Source organism: Cynara cardunculus (genome assembly GCF_001531365.2).
Source record: "Cynara cardunculus var. scolymus isolate 2C chromosome LG 11, CcrdV1, whole genome shotgun sequence".
Taxonomy (NCBI): Eukaryota; Viridiplantae; Streptophyta; class Magnoliopsida; order Asterales; family Asteraceae; genus Cynara; species Cynara cardunculus.
This window is the reverse complement of record NC_037538.1, coordinates 5089125-5104234: the sequence shown is the minus strand read 5'-3', so window position 1 is coordinate 5104234 and position 15110 is coordinate 5089125. Positions and strand designations below refer to the sequence as shown.

General features: G+C 35.5%; 3 protein-coding genes across 3 annotated transcripts; all 3 read right to left on the bottom strand.

Moving 5' to 3' along the window:
• Window positions 1–1134: 1134 nt before the first annotated feature.
• LOC112522167 lies at window positions 1135–5754 on the bottom strand. Its single transcript, XM_025131251.1, has 3 exons — window positions 5387–5754; window positions 2423–2530; window positions 1135–1590 (listed from the first exon to the last, which is right to left on the bottom strand). The coding sequence occupies exons 1-3, from the start codon at window positions 5702–5704 to the stop codon at window positions 1279–1281; spliced, it is 738 nt and encodes a 245-aa protein (XP_024987019.1). The 5' UTR covers window positions 5705–5754; the 3' UTR covers window positions 1135–1278.
• Window positions 5755–6326: 572 nt separating this feature from the next.
• On the bottom strand, window positions 6327–8456 carry LOC112521206 (RNA-binding protein CP33, chloroplastic). The gene is made up of 4 exons (XM_025129924.1): window positions 7934–8456; window positions 7747–7848; window positions 6776–7084; window positions 6327–6691 (listed from the first exon to the last, which is right to left on the bottom strand). Exons 1-4 carry the CDS (start codon window positions 8378–8380, stop codon window positions 6575–6577), a joined length of 975 nt encoding a protein of 324 aa, XP_024985692.1. The 5' UTR covers window positions 8381–8456; the 3' UTR covers window positions 6327–6574.
• Window positions 8457–10503: 2047 nt separating this feature from the next.
• On the bottom strand, window positions 10504–13547 carry LOC112522105 (nuclear transcription factor Y subunit A-10). Its single transcript, XM_025131184.1, has 6 exons — window positions 13512–13547; window positions 12765–13051; window positions 12395–12516; window positions 12216–12284; window positions 11397–11537; window positions 10504–11302 (listed from the first exon to the last, which is right to left on the bottom strand). The coding sequence occupies exons 2-6, from the start codon at window positions 12997–12999 to the stop codon at window positions 10901–10903; spliced, it is 969 nt and encodes a 322-aa protein (XP_024986952.1). The 5' UTR covers window positions 13000–13051; window positions 13512–13547; the 3' UTR covers window positions 10504–10900.
• Between the last annotated feature and the right edge of the window lie 1563 nt (window positions 13548–15110).

The following is a 15110-nucleotide window of genomic DNA, read 5'->3' as shown; positions in this document are numbered from 1 at the left end:
CCAGCCTCAATCTCATCTACTTCAAATCAGAAGAAAGAAGACGAAGAAATTGATCAAATTTTAGCCACTGAATCAAAAGAAGAACTCAAGCGACTTCTTCAAGAACTTAGACGTCGGAGCTCTCCATCAAGCAGCTCTCCCGCTAGTTCTACGTCTCAAGTCCCAGCTTCTCAAAATTTATTTCAAGATTGTCAAGACCCTTATGAGGATTATTTTTAATCTTTAAGGTGTTGAGTGTGTTTGGGTATTGCTTTTGCAAGCAATTCTTTGTATCTATTCAAAATATATCTTATCAAAACACGTGAAATACGCCCTTTGGTATTTCCGATAACATCTTGTTCAAATCTTTTATCTTATCAAAAATATGCAGATTTATAATACGGTCAGCTGAATTTCAAGGCGATAATAATGCTCAAGGTGATAATAATGCTCTTTGTCATTATAAAAGATGCTGTTGCTTTATGAAGAATAGACGTTATGGTCATGCTTTATGCAAAGTATGAAGAATAGACGTTMTGGTCAAGACATTATGGTCAAAAGCAGATTCGATATGTTGGATYCATTAAGACAACGAYAAAATAGGACGATTGATTCAATTTGTCAGACAAATTCCAATTATTCAACATCAAGGCAAGGTGCCGGTTTCAAGCTCAAAATTTTGGAAGATAACTGGAAGGTGCCAGTCATTCAATTCCAAACTTCAACTATAAAAGACGATCAAARCTCTACAACAARATCATCGATTCCTTTCTCAGAAAATACTCKTTTCYTCTCATAAAATCYTAGTGTTAGAAWTTTTAGTATGTTATGTCAAAAAAACCCTCTCTCAAATTCTCAACTTCTCAATGTTCCAAATCTTTAGATTTTAATCTTACCATTGCTCCTGATGTATGCTCAAATTGTCTCGACAACAATTGTATTTAAGATTGCTTAATCAATAAAGGTATCTTTTGATCGTTATGCTTGCTATTTTCAATACTATATCACTAATTTGTGTTTAATTTCATTTATGATGAACGGACATATATATAATATATATATATATATATATATATATATATATAGGTGAGTTATTATGTAACCCTTTATATTTGTATAATCAATACAAATATCTTTTTTTTGGTGAGTCGAGTATAGACCAAACGAGCTTAAAAAGCAAGTCAAATGTTCATATCATACACAACAATAAGATTACCTCTTGATGTCCACAAATCAACAAATTTTTTCCGGAGACATACATACATAAAAGAAGCATGGAAGTTAAAAGAAGCATGGAAGTTAAAAGAAGCTGTTGTATTGGCTAGTGAGAGAATCCTTGAGATTTTTGTACAAGCCGAACAGTGAGTATTGCCGAAGGTTTTTGACTTCATACCACGAGTTGAAAACCGACTCATGCTTATCTGTTCCAGAAAACGCAAGTTGTATTCCGAGGCTGCAATCAACGTTTCCTCCTCGGTTCTTACAGGAACTAGTTCTGATTGCACAGTCCTGATTGTTGAGGCACACAAAGTTGCTTTTGCCTGAACACGAAGAACACCCATCTCTCTTCCAGTATAAGTTTTGAAGCCTACCCTTCTGGAATTCTAGGACCTATCACCAAAAATGGCAACTGCCTTGTTGATTAAAAGTGCTTGCCAAAAGTTGAAGATTATGTGTTAGGGTGCATTTGGTAAGTAGATGAGACTAGACATGTGAGAGTAAGATAGGCAGGTGCAAAGGTTTTGGGGTTTAGTTTGACATGGGCAGGGACGAACCTAGGATGTTCTCTTTCCTCCGTCGTAGTGTAAAAAATTATATGGTTGTGAAAAGTGTCATCGTATCAATTTGTTGTGTGCCACCATATATCTTTTGAAACTACAGTGATGAACGAGTTTGAATCATATTAGTGTCATTTTCTTAGTTTTTAGCTTTTAAGATTTATTATGTTTCTGAAAAAATTTGCAGTTATAGACTTGAACACAAGATGACAAGACACATGAAAAGCAATGAACTAACAGACCAATGATGATGTTGTGAAAAATATCCTTATATTTGTTTTTTATAGTCAAATGGTGTCGCCGCTTGAAAAATTTTTTGGGTCTGTCCCTAGACATGGGTAGTTTAGTCATTTACCAATTTCTCTGATTTTCAAAGAAAAAAATGCAGTCTTGTCCCACTTAGTTCCTGTCTCGCACTAAACATGAGATAACAGGTTTTTGGTCTGTTTTGTTTCGTCCTATCCACGTACCAAATGCACCTTAGCGAATGTAATATAATAGGGGGAAATTTTACTCCGTATGTTCCAAAATAAATGCTATGTTCGATTTGGCACACTGTTCAGTTCACGAATATATTTGTAGTGACTAAGGGACAAGGTGGTAATTTTAGATTGGTACTTTGTCAATAACGAAAATGGTGCACTTTAAAATGATTACTAACTTACCAGTGTAAAGCTGGTCACTATATAAGTACTGTTTGCAACAAAAGCAGGGATCGACCTTGCAGCATATTTTCTGCCAGCAAATGCCACCATGTACCCACCGTAAGAATCCTATCATGTCAAAAGTGCAAGACGATGTAATAACTTTATAATTGGCAGATACAGAGTATAACAGACTAGGAGTTTGAACAAACCCCAACGAAGTAAGAGTATGACAAACTGTTCTTAGTTGAACTGTAAAGTTAATCAATTGCATGTATCAACCACATAAAACCTACAGCCCGCAACCATAAATGGGGTTTAAGTAAAACAATAATTCTTCTTAAATTGGAACACTTTTACAGATGCAATGAATTACTCAAAGTCAATCAATTATGTGGTTTTATGTCGATCCTTTTTAAACAGGTGATTTTACCTAAATAGAACAAAACAAAACAAGATAAAAGTGGTAGAAGATTTCTGTTTACAATATTTCCATTTTCCACTAAAAACTATTCTTTGAGAACTTAGAGAAGGTACCAAAAGCAATGAAGCACAGCTACACACAATAGATCATATGGTAATGCTGGGAAGTTAACAAAACAAAGCAAAGGAACAATATTTAGGGGATAAACTGAAATCCTTCACGTACATATATGATAAACAGTAATGAAATAGTTGATTTGTCAACTTGAAATACCAATACTTTGCTTTAATCGAAACATAAGGTAGGAATGCAATACTTGGTTGTGAAGGAAAGTTATTAACTTCCCTATTTTCTGAACTCACAACCACAGCAGAGAAATGTGCAAGACACAAGCTTCTACATATTACCAATTTTGGCCAGATAATATGAATAAATAATAATTGTTACCCATTCCAGAAGTTGTTTTGCCAATACCAATTACAGTTTAAAGGGAAAACTTAAGGGATGCATTTATGCATCATTAAAGATAGATATGCATTTTTTGCAGCAAAAACACAATTTCCCATTAATATGACATGAGCACAAAATTCCGAATTACTTTCAAGATCCTTCATGATGGGAAAATCCCCCTCACATACCTTTTCAGAACAAGCAACACCTATGTTTCAGCAAGAGTAGTTCAACCAAGACGGTTCTTCAGTCCTCATCAACAAGTTACCACTGAAGAAACCTCAGGCATCATTACTAGTCTATCAGGGCTGAACCGCCAAACGCCAATATAAAACGGTAATCACTCTGAAACAAAATTATATATTTTTACTACATCTACCCTGTTTAATTTCGACCATAATCTACCTGTTCTATTTCTCCTCTGTTGGTACAAGTTACTACTCCTAGCCATAGGAAACCTAATTGATAGACCAAAACTCGATCTCAACGATGTTTAAGTAACTTGAGGAAAAAGTTGTAAACATTAGATATGGAGGAAAGTGCTCCTTGCTCCGTAAACTCCCCATATAATGTAAATTGTGAACATACAGTATTTATATAATCATGCTCACCATAGACTTACTAAGATACACATATTTCACCTCTGAGCCTCAGATGCTAGAATTTCAATCTCCCTAGTTAGACCAAGGTGAGGCACTGTGTTTATATCGTGATTCGTGAAAGACAAAACAATCAGTTATAAGCTCCCATACGCAACAGATATACCACAGTTGAAATATCTACCCAGAATTTCAATCTCCCTAGTTAGACTAAGTCAGGCACTGTGTTTACATCGTAAAAGACAAAACAATCAGTTCTAAGCTTCCATATGCAACAGATATACCACAGTTGAAATCTCTACCCAGAATTTCAATCTCCCTTGTTTGACTAAGGTCAGGCACTGTGTTTATATCGTGAAAGACAAAACAATCAGTTATAACCTCCCATATGCAACAGATATATCACTGTTGAAATCTCTACTTAGACCACCTAAGCACACTCAATGCACTGTATTTAGTTATAAGTAATCTCTAATCTGTAATAGATTCTAAGGTACTTAAACTTATCCTGCTTAAATGAGACTTGTTCAGTCTCGCACACAATGACACGGACACCTGCAAGTTGAATAGAAAATGGAACTCCATCTGGTGTTATTTACAAATTCAACCATAAGTGCTTCAAAACAGTATATCATATATATTTTCCCTATTATAGTTTGGTACCTTACCATCATGGTCTAGCTTTATTGGTATCCAAAAATTATTTTCATTCTCATCAACCTATAGGTTACGGTTCAAGTCTCATGGATGACATTCTAGGGTATATTTATTTGCTGGTTTCAAAAATAAAGCAACTTGCACATCTCATCTATGTATGGTTTTATGAAAATTACCATTCCAGTTGGACAAATCCTTAACCATACCAATATTCATGGGCATATTCTTCGCAAGGACCAAACATAGAACTTTCATTAGTATATTTTGTATGAATTCTCTCAGTTTAAAAGCAAATGGTAGTCGAACTGAATATGGACATTCGATTGGCCAAACAAATATCCCAATCTCATTATTCAAATTCAATTTGTTGAATTTGAATTTAAGCAACAGAGTATTATCATTTCCTAGTGGGAATTCGTGCATGTCTTCTCTATCCTATTAACCCATAACGCATGGTGGTAGTACAATCCTCAAAACAAAGACAACACCACCATTAGTCCTCAATGATGGAATAATGTCAAATTTATAATTAAGAGAAACACAAAATCTCTGATGATTCCTCAGGATGTTTGTTTCTTCCCTAGCACACACATTTCGTGAGACATATGCCAAAATATTCGCAAGCGTTTAACCCCGATCTATCATATTGAATTCTAGTCAAATAAGGTATTTACATTAGCAAGTAGCTATTTAACGCATCTAGGCAACTGAAAACGAATCATCCTTTCTCGCTAGGTTCCCTTCCTCCTTTACCCCACCCCTTTCTCATCAACTGAATAGGCTATATAGAGATCAAAATCCTTCTACACAAAATAATAAGAAAAAAACAAATACTCGCAGCAAGACGGAAATTACCGGCGAAAAGCTACTGGAATTGACGGTGAGGAGGGAGATCTCATCGACCTTAGGGCGGAAGATGGAGAGCTGTGAGTTTGAGGAAGATAGAGAGAGCCTCCTATCACAAGGTGATAACTGGACTGAATTGTTGAAGAAAAACGCAGTCCTCGCCGCAAAAGCGATTCCGAAAGTGAAACCGTCGGACCTTTCTACCGAGGCATCGGCACACGGAGAGAATACGTGGTTGTTGTCGCTGCTCGATTCAACCAAATACAACTTCGTAGATAGGGTTACCACGACGGCGATGAGTATGATTGAGGTAACCGGAATCGCCATTGTTAGAGAGAGAGAGATGGACGGAAAAACAGTCCAAACAAATGAACAATGTTAGACTACACTTTTCAAATTTTGGAGAATTGCAAAACAACACCTTAATTTTATAATAACTGTTCAAAATGCACCCCTACCTTTTTAAACATGACATTATTACACATTTATAATAATATTATTTATTTGCTTAATCATTTAAAAAATTCAAAATTTATGAGACGTGTAAAAAAAATTACCTTAAGTTTTATTTTACATGATTTTTTATATTTATTACAATGTCTTTGCTTTATATGTATTTCGTTCATAATGCAAAATATTTACGTGTATTGTTTGTTTCACAAACACGTAACAAAGTTTCACATTCATACATGTGAAACAAATATATTGTGAAAAAAATATATATTAATCACTATATTAAATTCTAGCGATAAATGAAAAAGATCTTATAAAATAATACATGATACACTGGTTCTCAGATATCTCACAAATTAGAGAGTTTAAAAAAATCCCCTATCATTTATGTCATATTTATTTAATTTTAATTAAATCAACTAATATCAATTCTTTGCGATAAATAGGAAATGTTAATTCTCCCAACCAATATTAGTAAAATACTAGTCGCGTAAAATAGCGAGATATAACATTTTATTAAGAAACAACACTGTATAACACTACTGATTTGACTATAAGAGATGAACCTCAAGACCTAGCGTTTATTTGTTAGTCGACTGAAATACTACACTTGAATACACGACGAAACGCATACAAACGCCGATTTCTTGCACAAAACTTGTGTACAAAACGTCAGGATCTCTCCATCTCACTTCCTACGAACGAAGACTCAAAATTCTAACTTCCTCGTGTGTTTTTGCCTAATCAGGAGGCGCTAACGCTCGAAAGGATCTCATTCCCATCGACGTTTATCTCAGAACTTCTCCCCGACCTTGACGCATCTGCAGCCAAGTTCAGTCGCAAAGGCCGACCCTCAATCTCCTGTTCACAACAAGCACTAGAAAAATTGAAGAAACCATGGAAGAAAATAGATACAGAAATCATAACACGAGTTTTGAAGCTCACCTTTCCATTCATGGCATTAAGTGCAGATTCTGCAGCCTCAACGGAACTAAAAGTCACAAATCCAAAACCTCGAGACCTGCCCGAGTGTTTCTCATAGATGACCTTTGCGCTCAATAGACCAGGGTGGTCCGCAAAAGCGTCTTTAAGCTTCTCTGAAGTTATGATCCAACTAAGATTACCTGCATAGATCTTGTGAGGGCTTTCGATGAAATTTCTGTTACTGCTTCTAATCTTTGGCCCCATAACTTCCCTTTCACCTCCCCTTGGCACTTCTGGGAAGTTTACCTTCACAGTCCTCCCACCAATTTGCTGCAAATTATTAGCCCAAAATCAGTAGTTGCATCACAGGTTTAAAACTAAACAGAATTAAAATCAAACTAAGGGGCTGTTTGGTTAGTGTTCCATTAAGTCCTGTATGAACAAAGATGTCTATGCGTATGGTTGTGTAACGCCCCAAAGCACACGACAATAGACTATCCCATTAACTTCTAATCAACTTAAGATTATGATGGAAGTTATCGATAGCCCACAACTTTAACGCTTATAAGGAACTCCCATATATAGGTTGTCACAAACTGCTCCACATAATTTCCAGATAATTTTTGTCAAGTCTACCAAACATCCTCCTTGTTCATCGGTGATATGGGATTTGCCGAGATGTTATATACCGCACCATATCGCATTGCTCCAAACAAACTATAGTATCTTGATACACCAGAATTGTTCCAAAAGTGTGATTTTTCATACAAATTCAGCCATGAAAGAGGGGTTTTCAAACGAAGAATACATGTGGATCTTGAAACCAATTTAGCATTGATATTAAGCTACTTCAACATGGAATTACGAATTTCTATGGAGTTATCATCTTTTACTACTCTAAATGTTTCTGAATGCAATCAAATTTTGACGATTCAAACTCATTTGATACCAGACAAGTTATGAAAGTGAAGGGTGATTGGGGGAACACTTACAGATCCACTAAACATTCTAATGGCTTCTTTAGCTTCTTGAACACTTGCCATTGTAATAAACGCAAATCCCCTGCTCCTGTCTGTAACCCTATCGTAAACAATCTGATCCAACAAAAAATTAGGGTTACAAAAATCCGAATCGTCCTCAAAATTAAACAAAATAAATCCAAAATTTGCAAGTAGTTACCTCAACAGAAACGACATTGCCAGCTTCTCCGAATACTTGGGACAATTCTGAAGCAGTAATCGCGTACGGCAAGTTTCCGATGTAAAGCCTCCCAGCTTCCGGAGATTCGGGTTCACTTTCTTCTTCATCTTCATATTCATCATCATCTTCTTCTTCTTCATCGTCGTCGTCATCATCAGCTTTTTCTAATTCTTCTCCAATTGCTGATGTTTCTGATTCTGGGTTTTTGTCGACTTGAATAGATTCATAGGATAAGGAGGACTTGGGTGATGGGAGAGAGGATCGGAGCAGAGGGTGGAAATTCAAGTGATGGGTTTTAAAATTGAAAGATAATTTGGGGGTTTTGAAGTGGATTTTGGAGATGGAAATGACGTTAAGGGTTTTGGAGTTGCAGAGTGAATTTGAAGAAGTGGCAATGGAGATCAATGATGATGAAGCAGCAGACATTTTCGAATCTGGTTCGAGTAATGCAAAGCTCCGAGTGAAACAGAGAAGATAAGGTTATTATTGTTTGGCTTGTCTTTGTGTTCCAACAGCTACTTTCAAACAAATACAATCTTATTAGAAAAATTGCTTAAATTATATATTTATCTCTTAACCAATTTGTAGATCAATTTGACTAATTGACTCATTAATTATCTCATTGCTGATTTCGTTTAACTTGATTCATACATCTTTTTTCGGTATAAAAATATCTGGAAAGCGTCCAACAGTATTTGAACCTATACCAAAACCGGCGAGAACCATGTTAATCATGGAGTGTAGTGATTCACGCGGTTCCCACGAAGGCCAGGTATATTTGTTATTTACGAAGGTGGTGACATTTTGGAAATTTTGGTAGAGAAATGACTAAGAGGGTGTTTGGGATTATTTAGGGTTATTCTGTTGTAATACCGATAATAAGTAGTTTTTAGTGTTTGAATGGAAAGAAAAAAAATGTTTACATCGGTTTGGCACCGGTAATAAAGAGTTTTTGATAATTTATTCCATTCTAATTTATCTATACTACCTTATAAAACAAATTTATCAAAAATCTTAAAATTTTTAATGCACAAAATCTTAAAAACAACTCATAATGCATTAATACTACTACTTTATGCATATTATTACATTTTTTTTTTCATGTTTTCAATATACTTTTGAAAACTTTCACTCATGCTTTCATCCTCTCATACCTCTATGTCTTCCCCTCATCCTTCAAGGTGAGATTCAAATTAATATTCACTACGAGCTTTTAAAAGTTTCTAATTCATCTCCCATTCAATTGTTCTACAACTCTCAGTCTCGCTCTCGATCTCTTGATTCTTTGCTATTGTTGTAAATTGAACACATTTGTGGAGTCATTTAAATATGTTGAATTTTAAATATATTGGATTTTAAATTATTATACAATTTTTTTCATCGATAGACTGTAATTAGAACCATAACTCTTATTTATTCAAATTGTATTAATAAATAATATGTAAAGACCAAGTGTAACTTATATTATCGTTAAATCTTCTCTAATAAAACCAGTGAAACTTCAAAAATCGTTAAAATCCACGGCTCCCGCCGCATTGCGCGGATACACAACCAGTCATAAACAACTTATCAACTTTAAAAACCAAATTACTCTTTTCACCTTTTTCTTTAACCCTAGAGGATTCGGGTTTGGCGAGGAGAAGATATTCAACCCAACCGACATCGTCGTTTCTATTGATGTTCTTGGTGTCATAACCAAAAGGTGAAAGTGAGCCAGTTTGTTGTTTCACCGAAAGAGGAGAAGAGAAGAATTTAGTGGCTTCTGATTCGAGTTTATTGAAGAATTTGGTAGGAATTCCATGATTAACGACCTTACAAAATCCAAAATCTTGACAAGCTTTGACAAAAAGGTGTTCTGATTTAGGTTTCGAGAGGTCAATGAGGGGAATTGTAGGAGGGAAAGTCAAAAGGTTGACTGGTTTGCAGGTTTTGATGAAAAACTGTTCGATTGTAGGATTAGAGAGAGCCACCATCTTAAGTTGAAGATTTGAGGAGAAAAAAGATGAAGAAAGAAGCATAAGAACGCATTTCAACGGTGGATTAGTTGGATATTTGTAGGAGAGGGAGAAATATATATTGTTGTACGCAGAAAAGAAAGAAGTGACAAGTTTTTTTTTTTTGAAAAAATGTCTTTTTTGGTCATTTTATATGAAATAAACAAAATTTGTCAAACACTAAAAAATAACTTATTGGCTTATTAAGTTTTGCTACCATTTATAAACTAATTCAAACACTTTTTATAAAACTCCGGTGACTTTGTCCAAATACATGACAAATCTAGGTTTGATCCCAAGCCTCCCGCTAGCCTCAATCGTTGAGTGAGCCTAAAAATACCTTTTTACATTGGTTTCGTTGAAGGTGGGTTCCGCATGAAACCGGTTAAGATTGACGGTCATCAACTTTTTGTCCAGATTAATAAAAATGAAAATGAATTTTTTTTATAAATATACGATTTCTATTTGTTTTCTTGATATTTTTGTCCTAAAAATATTTAATAAGCAGATTAATAAGACGCACATGGGACAAAACAACATCCAAGATTCATGTAATTTACAAGACTACCCCAAGGGTATTTCACAATAACAACAAATGTGTGATCAAAACCATAGTACAAAAGCAATTCCCAAATGCTTGGAAGAAAAAACACACATAGAAACACACACTTATTTCAAACAACAAACGTAAGATGAGATGAAACAAAACACATCCGGAAGGGGTATATTTGTCCATCTCCATCATATGCATCAAGGCTATATTAGCATCTCTAAACAACTCCCAAACTCTGCAATATTTGCAGGGGGAATTAAGTTTAGAGACACAACCTTAACGCATTAAGCCAAGGATGATTTGCCTAGCCAAACAGAGGAGAGCATCCGTTCCATTTGACCATCAATGACTGGAGTTTGATGTGTCGATCAGATCGACACATCAAGACCCCATGTGCCATTAGACTGCCAGGTTGCAGCAGTTACCACCACCGGTAGTTGCTGCAGCCCATTTGTTATGCATGCCAAAGGCATGAATGCCGTTTCCAGACATCATCATGTCTGAAAGAGAAACGACCGAGAGATTCCCGATGGGGAAGTGATTGAGGTCTCCCATGGAGAACATGCTTGTTACCTCCGATCCCGATATGTGGGACCTACCAGCGTTTGTTTCGTGAGGGGAGGTCGAGTTGCCGAGATCACACTGCAGAACCTCGGATCTCTGGGACCCGGTTGGATGCTCGGTCTTTGAATCCGGATTTCCAGATTTACCCTTGTCCATTTCTTTTGTGTTCAGGAAGCGGCCTCCACAACCTCTTGGCCGGCGCTTTGCATGGAGATGGCGTGACAGGTGCAGAAATGGCTGCGTATAACGACCAAGAAACAATGACCAAATGCCTTTCAAAACCTCAGGAAAGCGAGACAGTTTGTGAGGGTAAAATGGTCAAATCACATACCTTACGACTCTTCGAAACTTTTTTTGCCATTTCTGCCTTGGCTCGGGATCGCCGGCGCCTGATTATTCCGTGATACTGCTTTGCATTCACGTATATAGGTCCATCATCACTGCTCAAGTTCAAAGGCAGCATAACCCGGCCCTGAATCGTCAAAAAAGAGTACCATCAAGAGAGAATCAAATTAAACAGTGCAACAAAGAGGTGGTTCGAAGAATCCAAGGGTCGAATCCCCCTCCCTCTACAGCCTACAGGACACGTTTGGGATGCAGATGGGACTAGACAGTATGGGATGGGGCGGAACAGGACGAGGGAAAGCGAGGAAGATGGGACTAACCATCATGCGTTAACTTACATTGCACATGAAACTGTACTGGCAAAATAGAAATAACAAAGACACTAAAGCACATTCGATCGAGTGATTCAAACTCTTGTACTTGTTTCGTTGCAAATAACCATTGAAAATGAGCTAAAACCAGTCCTCTCTATTTCGCATACTTTAGTGTTCTTTTTGGCATTTTGACAAGATCAGTCGTTAGTTTGCAACGAAACTACATCGTTATAAAACTAATTCACTCTTAATTATATATCATAGCAACATACATTGTTTTGCCCGAAATCAATGAAGAAAAAGATGAATCGTAAGCGAAATCTAGGCCTATGTCATCACTCAATTCACATTCTTAAAATGATTGCTTAATGATTCGAATAACAGTTTAATCATCATGGTTTACGATCATTATAACTTCTTGGTTAAATTTAAATCCGAATAATTAAGACGATGAAATCAAGTGAACAGAAGAGCTCAAAGAGAGAACACACTGTGCTTTGAGGTCCAAAACCAGAGAGAACGCCATAATATTGACCCCCGTAAGGATTCTTGCCACAGATCTACGCAATTCAGCAAAAACCAAAACATCACATGAGCATCGACCTTAAAGATTTAAGATTGAAGTCGTCGAAAACACAAAAAAAAACATGTTTAAATTCTTATTTCTTACCACAGGTGGCGGACCAAATCCTAGCTCAAGATGACCTCCATACTCCTGTGGAGCATATTGCATAGAGAAAGCAGCCTGAATTTGCACTGGTTTTTGGCCATTTGATGAACTCTTGCACTCACCTGAATCATTTAAACCTTTTGATCATAATTTCCCACAAAAATTCTGGTCTCTTTTTCATATAAACTTGAAGATCCAAATACAAACGACTTGAATCCAATCCTTAAACAAGAAACACCGAATTCTCGAGATGATTTATCCTTAAATTTGTTCCTTAAACAATGGTGCATAGAATTGAAACCTTGGATTTGGTTTCAAGATTAACATGGGTTAATGATTATATAAACCAAATTATTGATTCAAATTTTACCAGAAAAGATATTGAAATGAGTCATATTCCCTTTAGCCATGGGTTTAGGGGAAATAATAGGCATGAGTTGTTCTCCAATGTCTTCCATTGATGAAGGCTTCATTCTGACCATTGATTCTTCATAAGTGGGTCGGGTCACAAGTCCACTCCACCAAGGACCCGAACCAGATGACAGTGAACCCACAGGATTTGAAGCAATTCCATCATAATGTTCTTTGTAATACACAGAATTCATTGGATACCCAGATCAAATTGAAGTTATATTTGCAGAAAAATTGACTGAATTCCTGCAAATTTCAAATTAGCATGAAAATCATTAGAAAAAATTTCAAACTGCCCTAGCTCAATCCACAATACCCACTACCTACAATCCAATTACACTCCATTTTCTCATAAACCATGAACAATTATAACATTAAAAAAAACATAAAAACGTAGACAAGGGCGAATATATATGACTTTCCATTACAGCTAAATCCATCGTCAAAAACATATGTGAAAGGAGACCAGAAACAAAGAGAGATGTGAAGAAATAACAAGAGGGCAGTTGATTGGAAGCAAATCGGAGGTGAAATTGCAAGTACAGATAGCAGGATCCTGATTCTAAGATGAACCCAGAGAAGAAAAAGGGATATGAGATAGTGAGAAGAAGAAAGTCAAGGGGAATATTCAGTTGAAGGGTGACAACAACAAGAGAGAGAGAAGTAGAAGTAGAAGTAGAAGAAGAAGAAGAAGAAGAAAACATACCTATTAAGAAGAGAGGGATGTTTGAAACCAAAAACCAATTGTGAAGGAGACAGAGAATCCCTATATGCCAAGTGCCATTTCAACAATTTCAACCAAGATCAGTCAGAGAGAGAGAGAGAGAGAGAAAGACAGAGAGATGTGTAAATAGAGGAACTTATGTGACAAATCACACATGGGCTTTATCTACAGTCACTTGGAACCTAAAATTAAAAAAATAATGGTAATCATAACGGGGATAGCCGGTTGGTTTGAGCTTGACTTTAATAGTTAAAATTACTTGAAGTTCCCAGGTTTAAATCCATGAAGGTTCAAATACGGTAACTTCGGGTTATCTGCAAAGTAGGTGGTCGTCCCAAAATTAGTCGGCTTGCATAGCGGGTTGAATATCCAAATTAATAAAAAAAATGGTTATATTATGGTGTTTTGGATGAGTTTATATATATCTCGACTAATTTTATAAGTCTTGAAAAATAATCAGAAAATTAATGGCCGTGTAAGATTCAAATATGAAACTTTTAAATAAAATCTTTAAAAGTTCAAGCTTTATTGTTAATTGAGTTAAACTCACAAAAGTTTGCTTGATAAAATGTTATCGTTGATTTAACCTTGATAGAATTTAACTGCTTTTATTATTTACAAAGAAAAAGTGTTTTTTAATGTTCCGTTCGTGAACTCGCGCTTATTAGTTAATATATTCTCTTATAAATTTTCAACAACTACCATGAAAATTTTATTTAAATAATGTTAGTCCGTAAAATATTATTTTCACAATAAATTTTTTCACCGGATCAAACGTCACGAAATTACAAGCAAGTTATAGTAGATAAATTTATACGCTGACGATTTAATAACAGATATCGATATTTTAATATTATTTATATAATAAATTAATTTTACTGAGGTTTTTTTTAACTTGAAAAAAGTTACTAGGGGTAAATTGGTTTTTGTACAAGTTTTATTAGTGAATTGATAATGGTTTGAATTTCTTTTTGGTGCAGCAAGTGTGTCCGACCGTGCAATAAAAAAAACAGAGTTAAGGATTGTTTAAGGTGGGGGAATAAGGATTCCAAAGATGTTGGGTGAAAAAGGCCAATGGATTCTTCATCAATCAATCATATGACTCCTTCCTCTTTTGGGTAATATTACTTCCTACTCTTTCTTCATTTAGACATACCTAAATCCAGCCTTATATTTTACCCCACAATTCCAACCATTTAATTCAGATTTAAATAAATAAAACTCCAAACGTATCAGTTACGAATAATTAAAGTTTACTGATTTAAACAGAACAAAAAGAGACCAACCCGTTTTTCACGTACCAACATTATTTATCCTTTATAACAAGACGTTATCGACGTATTTAAGAAACGGTCATATCACATATGATTTTACATTGAAGGTGTTTGGTTAGAGGTATTAAGCAACATTCAATTAGAATGAAAATCAAGAAATTGTTTGGTTTTATGTAATATAATTGGCTCGTTCCTAAAAAAAAATTTCCGATAAGTTCTTTAAAATGGAGATTTTGAGGATTTTTCTTCCAATTGATTCCAAAATCTTCTCCAAAATGGAAAAAGTAGGAAAGACGGGATAAAATTC